General features: G+C 37.6%; 1 protein-coding gene across 1 annotated transcript in view; it reads left to right on the forward strand.

Annotated features, from left to right (window-relative positions):
- Positions 1–15,676, forward strand: part of ncanb (neurocan b) — a 120,128-nt gene that overhangs the window by 65,001 nt on the left and 39,451 nt on the right. The window contains exon 9 of the mRNA XM_084117990.1: positions 10,636–10,749. Coding sequence (XP_083974116.1) covers positions 10,636–10,749 — 114 coding nt within the window. The remainder of the gene's footprint in view (positions 1–10,635; positions 10,750–15,676) is intronic.

Below are 15,676 nucleotides of genomic sequence, written 5' to 3' on the forward strand. Positions count from 1 at the left end.
AACTAAATGAAAATGAGAAAATGTATTTATTTAAGTGAACGTTTATTTTATTTCAAGTAACAATTTTTAGTTAACTATAAAAACCCTGATATTAAACTCCTCTTTCTGTCATAAGCTATTTTTTAAACTCAAAATCATCTTTCATCATCACATGCTCAGTGTTTTCATAAACATAGTGCGAGTTCTGCCAGGTCGGAAATTGAACCAAAAGCCTGATGTTCCTGATATCTAACGGCTTCATTGTCACGCCGCTGACCTGGATTGAGTCGGGAACACTGTGATGAAGTATCCTCTTCTATCTGATTTTACGTGCTGCTTCAGGTTCCCTGCCGACTGGGCTGTATCTTGCCGGAACTGAATAGACCAGACAGCTCCGACTCCCTCCACACCCCACTGAGATGCTTATTTTAGCAACATGGCATTGTATAAGAGAGAAAGTGTTTCAGCATTTAATGTGCTTTATAATGTACATGCACGCAAACAAGCCGTCATGCAGTGTTAAAATTTCTATTTTTGTTGTTTGTTTTAAGTGCGTCTTTGCGGGCAAAATCCAGTTATTTGAATAGGAATCTATGTGATCAGGAATTTCGCAATGGAGTCAAGTTGTTCACATGGATTTGCCACATATACCAACAGAAAGCTGCTTGGTTTGAAAGTGATTTCTGTGTGAGCTGTGCTAACATCGCTACACTATTGACAATAGACAATGGACCTTTTTTCCCCCGCAAAATTTCACTAATGTAATCTTCTGATGACAATAAAATTTGCTTTAGTTAGTATTTTGTCAATTCAAATTCATTATTCTTGGTTAGTTTTACTCTGACTAAAATTGCATTTTGTCAACAGTATTTTTAAAGTTAAAACCATTTAATTATCGCCATATTTGTTTCTGTACAGTTTTTGTTGTTGTTGTTTTAAGCTATGGTCACATATACTGCTGTTCTGCAAATTTTTGTGGGCAAAACCCAAAAATTTCATAATTTTTCACGTTTTCCTTCATTATATTATATTTCCCCAGATTTCACAACGGATTTCACAACCAATCCAAGTTGGTCATATGGATTTGCCTCGATGGCCAACAAAAAGCTAGCCTGGAAATCCAGACCTAAATCTAAAAGATTAATGGTCTGGCGTCGACTAATGAAAATCGGCAAGCTCGAAGGGCGGCACCAAGCATGCATTTGAAAATCTCACTGCACGCAATTGGATAACACTACGACCAATCACAACAAGTTATCGCTTAGCTACCATCGGAGCTAACTGGTAGATTAGACTCTTACCGTATTCGGTCGGCAAAACAGCAAAAACGCAATTCGAGCGCCGTTTTCTGTTCCTCTTTTAGAGAAAAAGTCTAAGTCTTTCATTGTAGCGGCCAAAGCCGTTTCAAACAAATGGTGTTCATCCATAGCCATCTTGCAATGTTTACTAATGACTTCAACGTCGCAGCGCTGTCGTCATCTGTTTAGCTCGCCTCTGGCCCGCCTATATCAGATAACCCGATGTGATTGGTGCAGCTCAGATCAAGGGACATATTTAATGAGCATCATTATTCGACACCAGAGTAACTCGCTGAGCAAATTCAACTTGTGCTCTCGCGAGAACTCTGGATTACCAGGGTAACAAAAAGCTGCTTGGTTTGAAAAAAAAAAAAAAAAGTGACTTCCTTGTGAGCTGTTTCATACGTCGCAACACTATTGACAAAAGACAATGGACCTTTTTTTTGTTCACTAAGTCATAGTTTTTATCTTTTGATGACAATATTATTTTCATTTAATCATTATTTCGTCATGTCATGTCATATTCATTATTTTAGTTTTACTCTGACTAAAATGGAATATTGTCATTTTCATCAACAGCATTTTTTTAATTAAAACCGCAAAACAGCCATTGTCTTGTCTTCACTATTAATTGACAAATTTTTTTTTAGAAACTAGCAATTTCAATATGAATCTACACAATCAGGAATTTTGCGTGTGAATAAGATTTCCCCACTCGGATTCACCGCAATGGCCAACAAAAAGCTGCTTTAAAAGAGCTGTACTTTATACATCGCAACACTACTTTCAATAGACATTTTTGCCCATGAAATTTCCCCATAATTTTGCTAATGTGACCGTGGTTCAAGGCTTAAGTTTTGTCTTTGGATGACAATATAATTTACATTTAGTCAGTATGTTGTCATGTCATATTCATTTTGGTTAGTTTTACTCAGACTTAAATGGCATTTCGTCATATTTTTGTCAAAAGTATTTTAAAAATGAAAACCACAGAATCTCCATTGTATTGTCTTCATTAGAATGACCAAATACAAGCTGTTTATTAATTCTCCTAGTTTTTAGCATCATAAATAACTTAACTTTGTATGCACAGATTTGGATTAATCCATTAGTCACACGGATTTGTCGCATTGGCCAACAAAAAGCTGCTTGGTTTGAAAGTGAGTTAAAAAAAAATTGTGGCCGAAATCCAGCAATTTCAATATGAATTTTGCGTGATAATTAGATTTCCCCACGTGGATTCACCGTGATGACCAACAAAAAGCTGCTTGGTTTAAGAAGTGACTTTCATACATTGCTTCACTATTGAAAATTGACAATGTTACCGCACATTACTCATCAATTGAGTTGTCAGTCCCATTAATAACTGAACTCAGTATGTACATGGTCGGATGAATCACTCAGAAGAGCATTTCAATAGTAGTTTAATAGCAGTGAATGAGGACACACTTGATACAAGCTTCAATCAACTTCACTTCAAGCGTGCATATGCGTTTTGTGCATAAACAACAGCAGCTTTAACAGAATACTCCTCAGATACAAACTCAGTGACATCAAATTATGTTCAGCAGGGCACATCAGCCTAGACAAGCAGGAGATGGAATGGGAAAAATGAAAGAAAGAGAGAAGAGGCACAAACAATAAGGACTGTTGATGTGCCTAGCAGCCTGAAGCCTACAGCATGGAGAAGCTTCAACCATTAACTGTGTGTCAGATTCTCCAGGCACTAACAATAGCACAGATACTCTTCACTCTCTCTCTCTCTCTCTCTCTCTCTCTCTCTCTCTCTCTCTCTCTCTCTCTCGCTCTCATATCCCCTTGTGTCTTCTATATTTCATATTCATAGGGAGATGAAATCAGCTCTTGTCCCTTGCACCAAACTCTTGCATATCAGTGTTTAGTTTTAGCATCAACCCTATTAATAGGGATGTTTAATGTGAGATTTTCAGTTATTTATGCAAATCTCAGGATGCGCGTGACACCGACAGACTTTAATCTTTTCGTTGTAGTGGTGAGGTACGTCAAGACGGGGATATTATTGGAACGGCGAGGTGTTTAATGTCAGGATTATTTTAGGATTCTCATTGCCAGGATGAAGTTTAGTGCCTTTCTAGCTGAAATCTGACCTCGAATTGTAGGTTTTAAGTGTTTGAGGATTATGTGCCCGTAAGCGCTTTGAATTGTCTCTTCTGAAGAATCGTATTTTTTGACTACTTGGGGTCTAAAAAAAGATTTTTGAAACCGCTTGCAGGTAAAAACCAAGAAATAAGAGAACATCATGCTGTTTTGACATAGTGTCAACTCTTATTTCTGTGATTCACTTGCATTTTCAGACACCATAATCCCTGGCTGGAGGATTTTAAGATTTTTCAGCGTGTTTTTGTGTGGTGAGATTTACTGTTGTCATGTTGGCCCAGTGGTCTTGAATGTTGGCACATCAGGTTTGCTTTTAGCATTTCTACCAGAAATGTGTTGTATATATAACATAGTTTTGCGTTTTGGGGCAGTCTGGCAGGTAATGATGTAAAAGTAAAGTTTTCTGTAGAGTGACTGTAGCTCAGCTATCTCAAAACAGTGTCACTTTTCCAGTAATGATCACTAGTGATTCATTCCAGTAAATTGCTTCAGTTTGCATGAATTAACTCTTTCCCCGCCAGCGTTTTTTAAAAAAATTGCCAGCCACCTCCAGAATTTTTAATAATTTTCACAAAACTTTCATGGCCCCAGAATATTTTGTTGTATGAATATCTGAATATGCAATATATATATATATATAAAAAAAGAACAGACCCTCTGCTTTAAAATAATAATAATAATAATGTTTTATTCTGGCTTCATGCATTAATTTTTTTTTATGAACACTTGAATGTGGGTACGTTTCATAAAAAAGGCGACATTTTGAGCATAAACCCGAGAAAATCACGTTTTTGTCAAAGACTAGGTCTGGATCTGATTCAGAACGATGATCAAAACACAGATGGAGTAGATCGAGTTCATCAACAACCCCAAAGCTTTACAGTCCTATACCTCGTCCTGGGTCGCATTTCATTCAGTAACATTAGGTAGTTTAGATGTATATGCTGTTGATGATCATGTTATTTTACATATGCATATGATTACATATGCTATCGCTTGTTTCTGTTTCTTATTTACCTGTGTTTTGATCAGGAGATTCAGTATTCTTTCAGAAGTTGCATAATTGCGCCCCCTACCGTATAACAGTGAAAACACGGACAGCCGTAAATTTCCGTCAATGGCGGGAAAACGTTGTCTCACAAATGATGGAAATTTCCATCAGTGGCAGGGAAAGAGTTAACCACAAGTTTTTTTTTACCTTGGCATGCTCAGGTTTCCAATCAATTATCTTATCACTTTAGAATCAAAGAATCGCATCTTTATTACAGATTCCTCGATTTGATTCAGATTCACAAGCCATCGATTTGATTGGACTCAACCCAACAGTACTATAGTGATCAGCTGAACTTTCAAACTAATTACACCTAGTTTTGCCAATTTCTGCAAACTCTCTACAGCAAATACTGAGTGCTATAAGGGTTCGCTCCACTGCGGTGCAAGTTACGTCATCTCACCAGTGGTAGATGGAAACTCCAGCCTTCCTCTGGTTCATTCTTCCAGCAGCATTAAATCACTGCTTGCTCTGTGCCAGTAGATTGCTGTGGTCCACAGGGATGCAGAGTTATCTGTGTTGCGGTAGAAATAGTCCTTGGCATCCCTAGGTGCACACTCAGCTTACCTCCACAGTAATTGCAACCTCACATTCAGTGAATGATGAGTGCTGGTGATTTGACCTCCTAGGCTCAGAGGATTGTGTCACGTATAAACTTCATTGCGAGAACCGTGATATACTAATTTAGAGTTGTGAAAATCTGTAATTTGCCTCAAAATGATGTGTGATTGTGCTTTTTCTTGCATTTGGAGAGCGCTTGTTTGGATTGTGACTAATTGTAGCATTTAATTGACTTAATGATTCACCACCCACAGCGGGTTTTTATTCACAGCAATAGTTAGTATGCAGTGTTTCAGTGAAATTGGGACAGCTCAAATACAGAAAATCTGGAATAATGTTGATTTCCAAGTATTGGTTGATTTCTGTGCAACCGAGTGAAACGTTCCTATGAAACATAAAAGCTGTATAAATTTTTCAAGCTTCAAACATAGACATAATAAGAGGAAGCAGACAGACAACTTTGAAAAATGTCTACAAAATTACAAATATCTTTGTATCGCTCCATGTGGCGGCTGTTGAAATGGAAGTCCCGCCTTTGAGTTTAAAGAACCTGTCAATTTTGTTTGCACTATGCACCTGAAAGTTATTTAATTTTTTCATGATTTGAGCAAAAGTAGCTAAATTTATGATACATTTATATGGAGAGACCAAGCGTGCCGCACAAGCCCTGAAAAGTGAAGCCAAAACGTCTCGATCGCCCCCCGGTGACTGGTCCTAGTATAGATCATAAGCCCCGCCTCCCCGTGTTATTCAATGGGACGTGAGACCAACTAAACAATTAAATACACTTCAAATATCTTTTTTCCAAAAGTGGTTTCTTTCATTTGCTGTCGTTTTTATCACGCTGATGTAAGTTCAAGTGTCTGTTTCAAAAATAAGTTGTTTTTTAGTTAGTTACGTGATGCGGTGGCGTAACGTCATGATTGACAGCTGTGATTGACAGGTTCTCTGAGCGAAGTAGTCACTGAAGCACCAACGGACATTTTTTTCGGGATCTTCGGAGGACTGAGGAGATTGTATTTACTTTATTTTAACAAGCCTCTTGTCGTACTGCAATCAATTTTTAAAAAAGTGTGCAGAATGCACTCTCCCTGAGTGCATTCTGCGAGAGTGAGGGCGGAGCGTTGATTCCGCGGCTTTACTTCCTGCTCACTACTGCGCAGGTCTGGTCCCGAGATCGCTACTGCGCAGACTCAAGTTCCAATATGTCAGCGCCATATCGGGACACTGGCGGCTTCAGTTCTCATCAGTGGAAGAGAGCGAAGGGGCGTCGTCCATCTTTTTTTACAGTCTATGGGAGAGACTGATCCAATTATTAAAAATGAATAATGAGAGAAATCATAACGCAAGGCAGTTCAAGTCAAAATATCATATTTACAAGTTAAAAGCAGTCCTCCTGGGACGTCAGTGTTTACGAGTTGGAAAGTCGCAATTATGACGTCACATATGTTCAAATCACTTTGGTCCATTGACAACTAAAAACAAACAAATATGCAGCAAACAATAAGTTGCAATATGGAATTAATTGTTGAGTTACATAAGTTACATTGAGTCACATAAATCCTCTTCTTCCTGTTTGTGTGCTTGCGTGCGTGTGTGTGTGTTAGTGACTGACTCATTTTTGTGTGAAATATCCCTTTAAAAAAGGAAAATGGGAGGGGATGTGAAAGATGTTGAAAGGGTGTTAACAAAATATCACCCTGTGGACACGAGATATAAGTATCGCTGAAGTTCTCGCAACACTTTATTCCTTCAGAGAGATTTGTTTGTGCAGTCCAGCCACTAAAATTATCCATCTATTGTTTTCAAGTGTGAAGATCTCGAAGGGATTTGATTGGATCTTACTGCGGTGAAGTCTTCAAGTATTTCTCCTTTAACAAGGCCTTCAGTGTAGCATCATAAACAGCTTGTTTATGAGAGAATGTACACTTAAGAGTCGAGGCAGTGAAGCACTGTATTAGTATTTTATTTTCCTAGAGACTGCCCCATAGACTGTGTTTTTGACATTCAGCAGCAGAGATCACAGTTGCTTTTTTCTTAAACCTTGCAATTTCTACAAGAAGTCTTGTTATCTTTGTTTCAGGGTAGCTGTTTGTGTTTGGTTAGCACTAGAGATGGGAGTTGTTCAAACTGATGATTCACAAGTTTGAGACCCATTTGTGAGCCTTTTTTAAGTGACTTGTCATGCTATTCAGATGCTGCTCAGTAGACGTTGCGATATAGGCACTTGATGCATCAAATATTTTGTAATAAGGCGTTTATCATGGCAAATGGACTATTATCCACTTGATAGTGTGAGCAGTCGTTCCCATCTCAGGATGAGCTTCATTCAGGGTCCGCTGAGACCACAAACAGCGCATGGACTGTAGTAAGAAAGTCAGGGAGAAATAGAAAGAGACGGAATTGGGGAAGATGGAACTATTTTAAGGTTGCTGTGTAATTAATCATAAGCCAACCGCACGAAACAGAAAAGGCTTTTAACTGCTATTGCTCTCATCCCTTTTTTTTTTGTTGCTGTTTAACCATCCTCCAGCTCATTCACTACATTAGCTATTCTTTTGTTTGCTCATTCACAACATGAAAAGACATTTTACTATTTATGCTTAGTCACTTCATGCGTCTTCATTGATCACATCGCTATTCCATCTATTTACACCTACAAAACGGATCATTTCTATGATGATGCTAAAGGCAGTGACATTTTCTGTTACTTCTTTGTTTTATTTTATTTTATTGTTGTTTATAATTATTATTTTTATTTATAATTTTATTTTCATGTCACTTTTTATCACATTTTATCTTCATTATTATTATTTTTAGTTTTAATTGTAATTTTATTATTACTTTAATTAGTTTTTTTTATATATATAATTTTCATTGTCACTTTTTACTGACCGAAACGGTCAATTTAAGTATTAATAATATTATTTATAATTATTATTATTATAACATTTTTTAAACCATTTTAAAAATATTTTTTTAAATAATTGTACATGTTTTCATTGTCACTTTTTATTGACAGAAACGGTACCGGTTTGAAAGTGAGTGGAAATGGGAACAGAAAACAGCAAAGGCCAGATTTCAACCGTCATATCTTAATGCGTATTAATCAGTCTTATTGGTGTGTACATAATTTACACTTGCAAAATGGATCTAAGTTCTCTATTAATTTTTATAAAAATGGATATTTCCGTTCCTTAATTATGATTGGTTGAACCGCGTTCAAACGCGTTCTACTGCACCATAGTATATACCAATTTAACCTCCATGTTAACTTCAAGCTAATGCTGAACAGCACAATTTTCCCTTGAGCGCCTCCTTCATCCTATTTAGACTTAGTGTTGCTTTGTCCATGATTGCTTGATCACTTGTGCATTGCGAAATTCCAAAATTTTCCATGCTAGTGTAATTCCATTTGGGATGAGTAAAGCTTACATCTGTGGCCTGAATAACCCAATGCATTTACGTCTCAAACCACCTCCTGAGGTGTTTCCACCTGATCCACAGCTTAAGGAACCAATCTCCGTCGGGAATGGAAATGACCTACGTCGTGACTAATTGTTTGGGAACTGAATGTCTTTTCCCCCTGCACCATTCCCAGCTTAGCGACAAGAACTCTCCATCCTCTCAGAAAACGATCCGTTTGACGGGATTTGGGATGAAAAAGCTCTTGAGTGGGTGCTGAAGAGTTTATTTCATCATGATGGTGACGAGGAGTCCTTGAACTCTGTCGCTCTCATAGAGTTGTGCGCAAGAGGAGGCTCCGGTCCGGGTGGCATTCATTAAAATTGGTCAATGTGGATCTTTATGTCATCGTGCTCTGCTCCGAGAATTCACAATAGCCCAGCTGCCTCCTTCTGAGCCGAGCCTGCTTTGAGAGCTCATGAGAGAGCTAGGGAATGTTTATCCACTCATTTTTGCCGTGAAGCAGCAGTCACTCATGTGTCGTATACTTGTCAATCTCAGCCATGCAACTGTGGGTTTCTGCTGTCTGTTGTCTGTTGTCTTTGGATTAAAAAAAATCTATCTATCTGTCTATCTATCTATCAGTCAGTCTGTCTCTCTGTCTGTCTAATATCTATCTATCTATCTATCTATCTATCTATCTATCTATCTATCAGTCAGTCTGTCTCTCTGTCTGTTTAATATCTATCTATCTATCTATCTATCTATCTATCTATCTATCTATCTATCTATTAGGGCTGTCACTTTACATTCGAAAATCGATTGCACAATCGATCGGACCAACCAACACAAGTTTCGAAAACGAAAATAGGGAATCGATTTTAACGGTCTTTTCTCGGAGCACGTCCAGCTCGTCACGATACGCCCGCAGCGAAAGCGCGTCACACAGCAACTGCAGGCTCTGACAAACAAACATAACAGCAGATTATACTTCTGCATAATGTTTCTCTTTTTACAACAAAAATGTGAATTCTGCCGGTATTCAGACAGTCTAATGCATACAGATACAGATACGGTCTACAATCGCCTACGTAGGCGAAATTTGTTTGACATCTAATCGTAAACACAGCCATGTTGAAGCCTGCAGTGATGTTGTTCATTGATGTTATGGCAGTCCACTCAGCTTATTGTTTTTCAAGAATGTTGCACTCCTGTTGTATGCACAGTAGCAACAGAACACAATTGCAAATCTTGCCTTCAATCTGATTTCATACTTTGCCCATATTGTGTGTGTACTTTTTGTTTTCTTGAGGAATCGTGTGCTTTAAGAAAAATATGTTAGAGGAGAGAAATAAGACAAGCTGTCACAACAGAAAACAAACAGAGTACATTTAATTTCTGTTGAAGAGCTCCCAATGCCTGTAACAAAGTAAAACTCGACAAGATGCGGGGAGTCTAACCCACATGGCTCGTGTTGCGATTCATCTCCCCTGCTGTAAATAATTGCGTGTTTGGAATTATACCGGAGGAGACGTGGTGTGTTTGATGCACTGTCAGATTGCGTCTTGTGGTTGGAAACGGATTATAAAGCAGCACTTAATCAATTTCCAGTGCAAGTCGTGCGCTGACGTCCTTGTAAAAGTTCCCCGTCCGTAAGTTGATGTAATTATGACTTAATCTGTGAAATTTTCCATTCATCATCACACCCCTAAACATTTTGCTGTACAGGTTTTTCAAGAGTCGTAGCTCACAGAAATAAAGTGTGTTTATGACCCGAGAACGGTATGGTAATGTGCCATAAAAATAGAGAAAAGTGTGCGCCGCTACTCTAGGCGATGATCGGATAATTTATGAAGGCCGGGGATCATCAGAGGCGGACATAGTGAATCACATTGTCCTTCCCTCCGGAGCATCTGTCATGATGAACGGGGGATGATATCAAACTTGTGCTAATCTCTCACCTTGTTGAAAGTCATCCGCTTAAGCTCCGTTTTTTTCAGTTGGGAAAATGGAAGCTTTCTGCTCGTGATTCATGAATGAGGCCCAAACTTGGGTTGGTCGCACATATGCACTACATTATCCGGAAACATTGAGCCTTGGTGCTCATATGGGAGATTCAGGTTCGAATCTGGCTGTAAAACGTTCTATCTGCCGTGCAATGTTTTAACCCGTGTTCTCTTCTCTTGTGTTGTCTCTCTACAGCAGAAGATGATCCCTGCCAGACCAACCCGTGCCTGCATGGTGGGAGCTGTCTGACCGAGGGGGAGGGATACAGTTGCCTTTGCCCTCAGGGCTATTCAGGAGAGAGCTGCGAGATCGGTAAGTGGATTAAGAGAGAGGTCAGGGTCGGGACAAAAGAGGTCAAGGCCGTTTGAAGGAGCCCACAGCAGATCTGGAAGTGCTCTTGAATTTATGCAGAGGGCTAAAATAGGATATAAAACCACTGCAAGCGCTTCTTCTGGGGGTTATTCCTTTGACCCTTGATGCAGAACCAATGAATATGATTATTAGCAAGTCGAAGACTTAAAATGTCATCCAAAATTTAATTTACCAGTATCTAGATCAGATGCTTTTTTCATTTTTTTTTTTTTTCATTTTTCCCAATTAAGGGTTATAAAGGAACTGTAAATAGTTTGTTAAAAAAAGAAATAGTAATAATAATTATGTATAATAATAATAATAGGCTTCATTATTATTATTATTATTGCCTAGTTATGTCATGAAACTCTAGATGGTGCAGGGCATCTTTAACTCTAGGTCTTTAACTCATTTGGTAGCGATCACCTCATTATCTACATAGCACAGCTGATTGGTTGCTGTTGCATTTTTTTTATTTTTTATATAGGGACAGTACAAAAAAACATGATTCCAGTCGAAAAACTGGAAAATATGTATTGCACATCGAGAGTATAGCATAAGCTAATAATAAAAAAAAACTATTAATCATAGAACACAGCATGTCATTTATACACATACAAATACATACCTAAATGGCCTGTACCTATTGTAAGGATGCTTCCAACCCTGGCATGAATAACTAATTAAAACAAAAAATCATTAAATTTAAATATGCGTGCAGTTCTGGTTTATTTTAAACCACCGCTTTACCTTCAATGTAAAATACTTTGTTTCACGTACTGCCTTAAACTCATTTGGCAACATGTTTTAGAGTTGTGAGCCCTTTACAGAAAAGGCTCTTTGCCCTTGTGTAGTTCTATGGAAATCAATCCTACAATTCCCACCTGCTGTACTCCTAGTGATTCTCGTTATCAATTTACATAGAACAGATGGTGCCTTATTGTGCAAACATTTAAAAATGAATTTTATATATGACAAATTTTTAAAAATGTGTACAACTAAGCATATTTAATTTTTTTTAAAATATGGCAGGGATGCCATCGATTTAGCTGTTTATCCATTATTTTAAGAGCCTGATTATACAATATTTCAAGTTTTTTAATTAGGGAATCATTTGTTTAAGGTCCAAACTGTAATACAGTACGAAATGCGGGACAAAATCATCAAATGCATAAAAAGATGAGCTGCCTCAATTGAGATGTATTGTCTAATAAGTTGTATTGTCTAAATTTAAATTGTGAATCTAAAACAATACCTAAAAAATTAAACTCATCTACCTCATCTATTTCTTCATTATGAAACCGAATTGTTACTTTTTCTTTTTGCTTTCTATTAGAAAAGCACTTAAAAACAGTTTTCTTTACATTTAAAGTAAGATGATTTTCCTGGAGCCATATAGATATCCTTTCCATTTGTTCATTAAAAATTGCAGCAACCTTGGCAGATGACTTAGCAGATGTATAAATTACTGTATCATCAGCATAAAGCTGACATTCAAACAAATACCGGTAGTGTTGCGGTTGCAGTTTGCAGCACGTTTTCAGAAACCCTCCACCTTCCCCAGCTCCACCTGTATAGATCTGCTACGGGGGTTAATTCATGTACATTACATGTGCAGCAGCAGCAGCTTGTCTTACATGCTCACAGCATATGTCTGTGAATGTATTGGCAGTAGCAAGTCTCAGTACTTGCTCTGTAGCAGCAGCAGTGTAGCAGATCTATTCCGCCAAGACCAAATACATTAACATTGCCATATCCATATCCATATCCAATCTCTCGAGAGTTGTCATGACAGAATTATTATTATTATTAGTTGTTGTTGGTGATTATAACTTAATATACTTTTACTAGGGCTGTGAAACGATTAATCACGATTAATTCCAAAATAAAAGTCTGTGTTTACATAATATATGTGTGTGTACTGTGTATAGTTATTTTGTATATATAAATGCACACACATGTATATATTTAAGAAAAATGTGTTATTTATATATAAAATGTTTATATTTATATAAAATATACATTACATATACATTAAGTCTATATACAGTATATACATGCAAATATTTCTTAAATACAAGTGCATGTGTGTGTATTTATATATTCAAAATTATTATACACCGTACACACACATATATTATGTATACACAAACTTTTATTTTGGATGCGATTAATCGCGATTAATTATTTCTCAGCCCTAATATTTACTAAAACAAATTAGAAATAATAAATAGTAATAATTAGCTTTGCTCTAATAATAATAATAATAATAATAATAATATTAATTATTATTATTAGTACTAATAGTAGTAGTGGTTGTTGTTGTTAGTAATACAATTTGAAATAGCTTGAAAAATCTCAAGGGGTACAGGTAAATCATTTAGGCTATAGGGGCTCAGCTAACAGCAAAAATTGGGAACCCCTGGGGAAGATGGTTTACAGAAGCTGACTGTGAGTTGGCATGTACGGGAAGTGGCTGCGTGATATGACAGGACTGCACACAGCTCATTCTTCTCTGTCAGACAAGAACAGGAACAGGTGAAGGGAGAGCTGCGCTGGAGGTTGGAAGGGTTTCGAGAAAATGAGAGCACACTCTGAACAGGAGGGCAAGGCTATGCTGTAGAGAAAAAGAGAGAGAGATAAATAGGTAGAAAAGAAAGGAATAATATGGAGCAGCTAGAACTGTACCCACTTGAAGAGAACATGAAAAGACAGTGTTTACAAAGCACTTAACATTCACAAAATGGGGTAGTAATAATGTAGGATATTTTATCCATTCAAATTGGATTGAATCATGAAAAGAGGATGTTGCTGTTGTTTATACAATTTTCACCATATATATGATAAAAAGGCTTTGGCAACCACCCATAGCATTTGTTTTTCAGAAGATATATTTAATTTAGTCAAAATGACCGACACCCCAAAAAAACAAAATGACGAATCAATGAAAATGAAATGACGAATCAAAATTATTTTGGTAAATATGTGCCATGACGGTCTGTAGATGAAACGCACCAAATACTGTGCCAAATGGATAAACAGTCGAGGACGAATTCGAAAAGTATGTTTTTCAGAAATTTCAAAATGGCGGTAACATTTTAAGAACAACATTGACCGATTCAAGGAGATATCAAATAAATTGATTCTAGCTGACACAGTTCCAGAATTATTAGCGAAAGGGTAAATCTGATCATTATAGCACCACCTAATGTCTGACTGAAGTATGTACAGCTGAGTGGGCGAATTTGGGACCATTCTACCTAGTTATACAATTACAGTCTTTGACAAACAGTTTTAGGGCAGAAAAATAAGGGAGGATGAGGAGACAATCTGAACAAACACTTATAATAACACTTGTAATGCTGGATAAAATGCTGGCTTATCTCTAACTAGACTTACTGTTGTATTAGGAACACTGCTTTTGTGTTCATCTTATGACCATTATAGACCGAACAGACAGCTGAGGCCCTAATAAGGTGCCATTACGGAAAGCCGTCTGGATGTCAAAGGTCCCAGCTGTGTTATGTTGGAGAGGTCGAAGGTTATCAAAGCTGCATTATCCCGAGTCTCATTATCAATATTTCCTGTAGCTTGGTGCTTGCAACGGGTTCGATTCCCAGGGAAAGCAATAACTGATCAGAATGTAAATGTGTACTTTGAAATGCAATGCAAGTCGCTTTGGATAAAAGCATCTGCCAAATATGTAAATGTAAATCTTTTCACGCTCCAACTGCAGAGTCGATATGTGAATTATGCTAAACTACAACGAACAGTTGATTTGTCGCTAGCACTTGTGCTAATAAGCATTACAGTGTGATGCTAACTGAAGTGTTTGCTAATAACCCGTTATTCGGTTCACACATATTTTTATACAATCCTGCACTGCTTTAGGGATCCATTTTAGGTTTGTGACGTAAATGGCATTCAGAAGAAAACAATGTTGATGTAATTCCGATAATTTTGGACGTCGCAAGTTCCTTCGGGTGATTTAGTAATTGGCTTTTCTTGGCAACTGGCGGAGCGTTCCGTGTTAGCAGTGTGCGTAATATTAATTACAGCCAAAAGCACAAGGTTAATTGCATATTACTGCAAACTCTTTTGACCACATTTTGTACTAATCTAACACTTGATCTCTCCAGTCAATGTGTCATCAGACGAAAGAACGATGAATTATGTAGGGAAACTGTTCTTTGATTCTCTTTTTTTCTATTCATATTCATAAACGCTGCTTGCTAAGACTCGCCTTGCACCGTTTATGCTACAGACATGAATGATTGCTACTGTACCTTTGCTTTATTGAGGAAAGGTGTACTTTTACAAATATTTGCATTGGATAAAACTTGGTGGAGAACGCGGGCATATACTTTTCAAAAACATGTACTTTTATAGAACAAGAAACCCTGAGCCACATCTAGAAACCACAATATCACAGAGACTTGGAGGTGGGCTCTTTTTGACTTGGGCCTCTAGCAACCACCCACAACACCCTTGCAACCACTTAGCAACCCCCTAGCAACTGTATTGCAATGCCTTAACAAACTCTACCATCGCTCTCAAGCTACCTTAGGAACAAAATGCATAGATAAATGACACTGCAACACATTATCCTTGGTCTCCGTCCTTCGGGACTCAGGTTGTGCTCAGCAATTTGGGAAGCATTTAGGATCCTTGCATAATTTATTGACTGTGCATCTGCCGGGCAATTGAAACATTTATGAGAAAGAGCAAAGAGAATTCTGAAGGAAGTGATCTTCTCCCTGCCGCAAGCAACACATGCCAACATCAACAAGATGGGGCTGTCCATCAATCTACATGGATCTCCCACTCCAGGTGATACATGAGCTAGATTGAGACACATCCTAAGTTTAGTTATGTTCAATAATTTAAG

This window comes from Abramis brama (genome assembly GCF_963993115.1).
Source record: "Abramis brama genome assembly, chromosome: 6".
Taxonomy (NCBI): Eukaryota; Metazoa; Chordata; class Actinopteri; order Cypriniformes; family Leuciscidae; genus Abramis; species Abramis brama.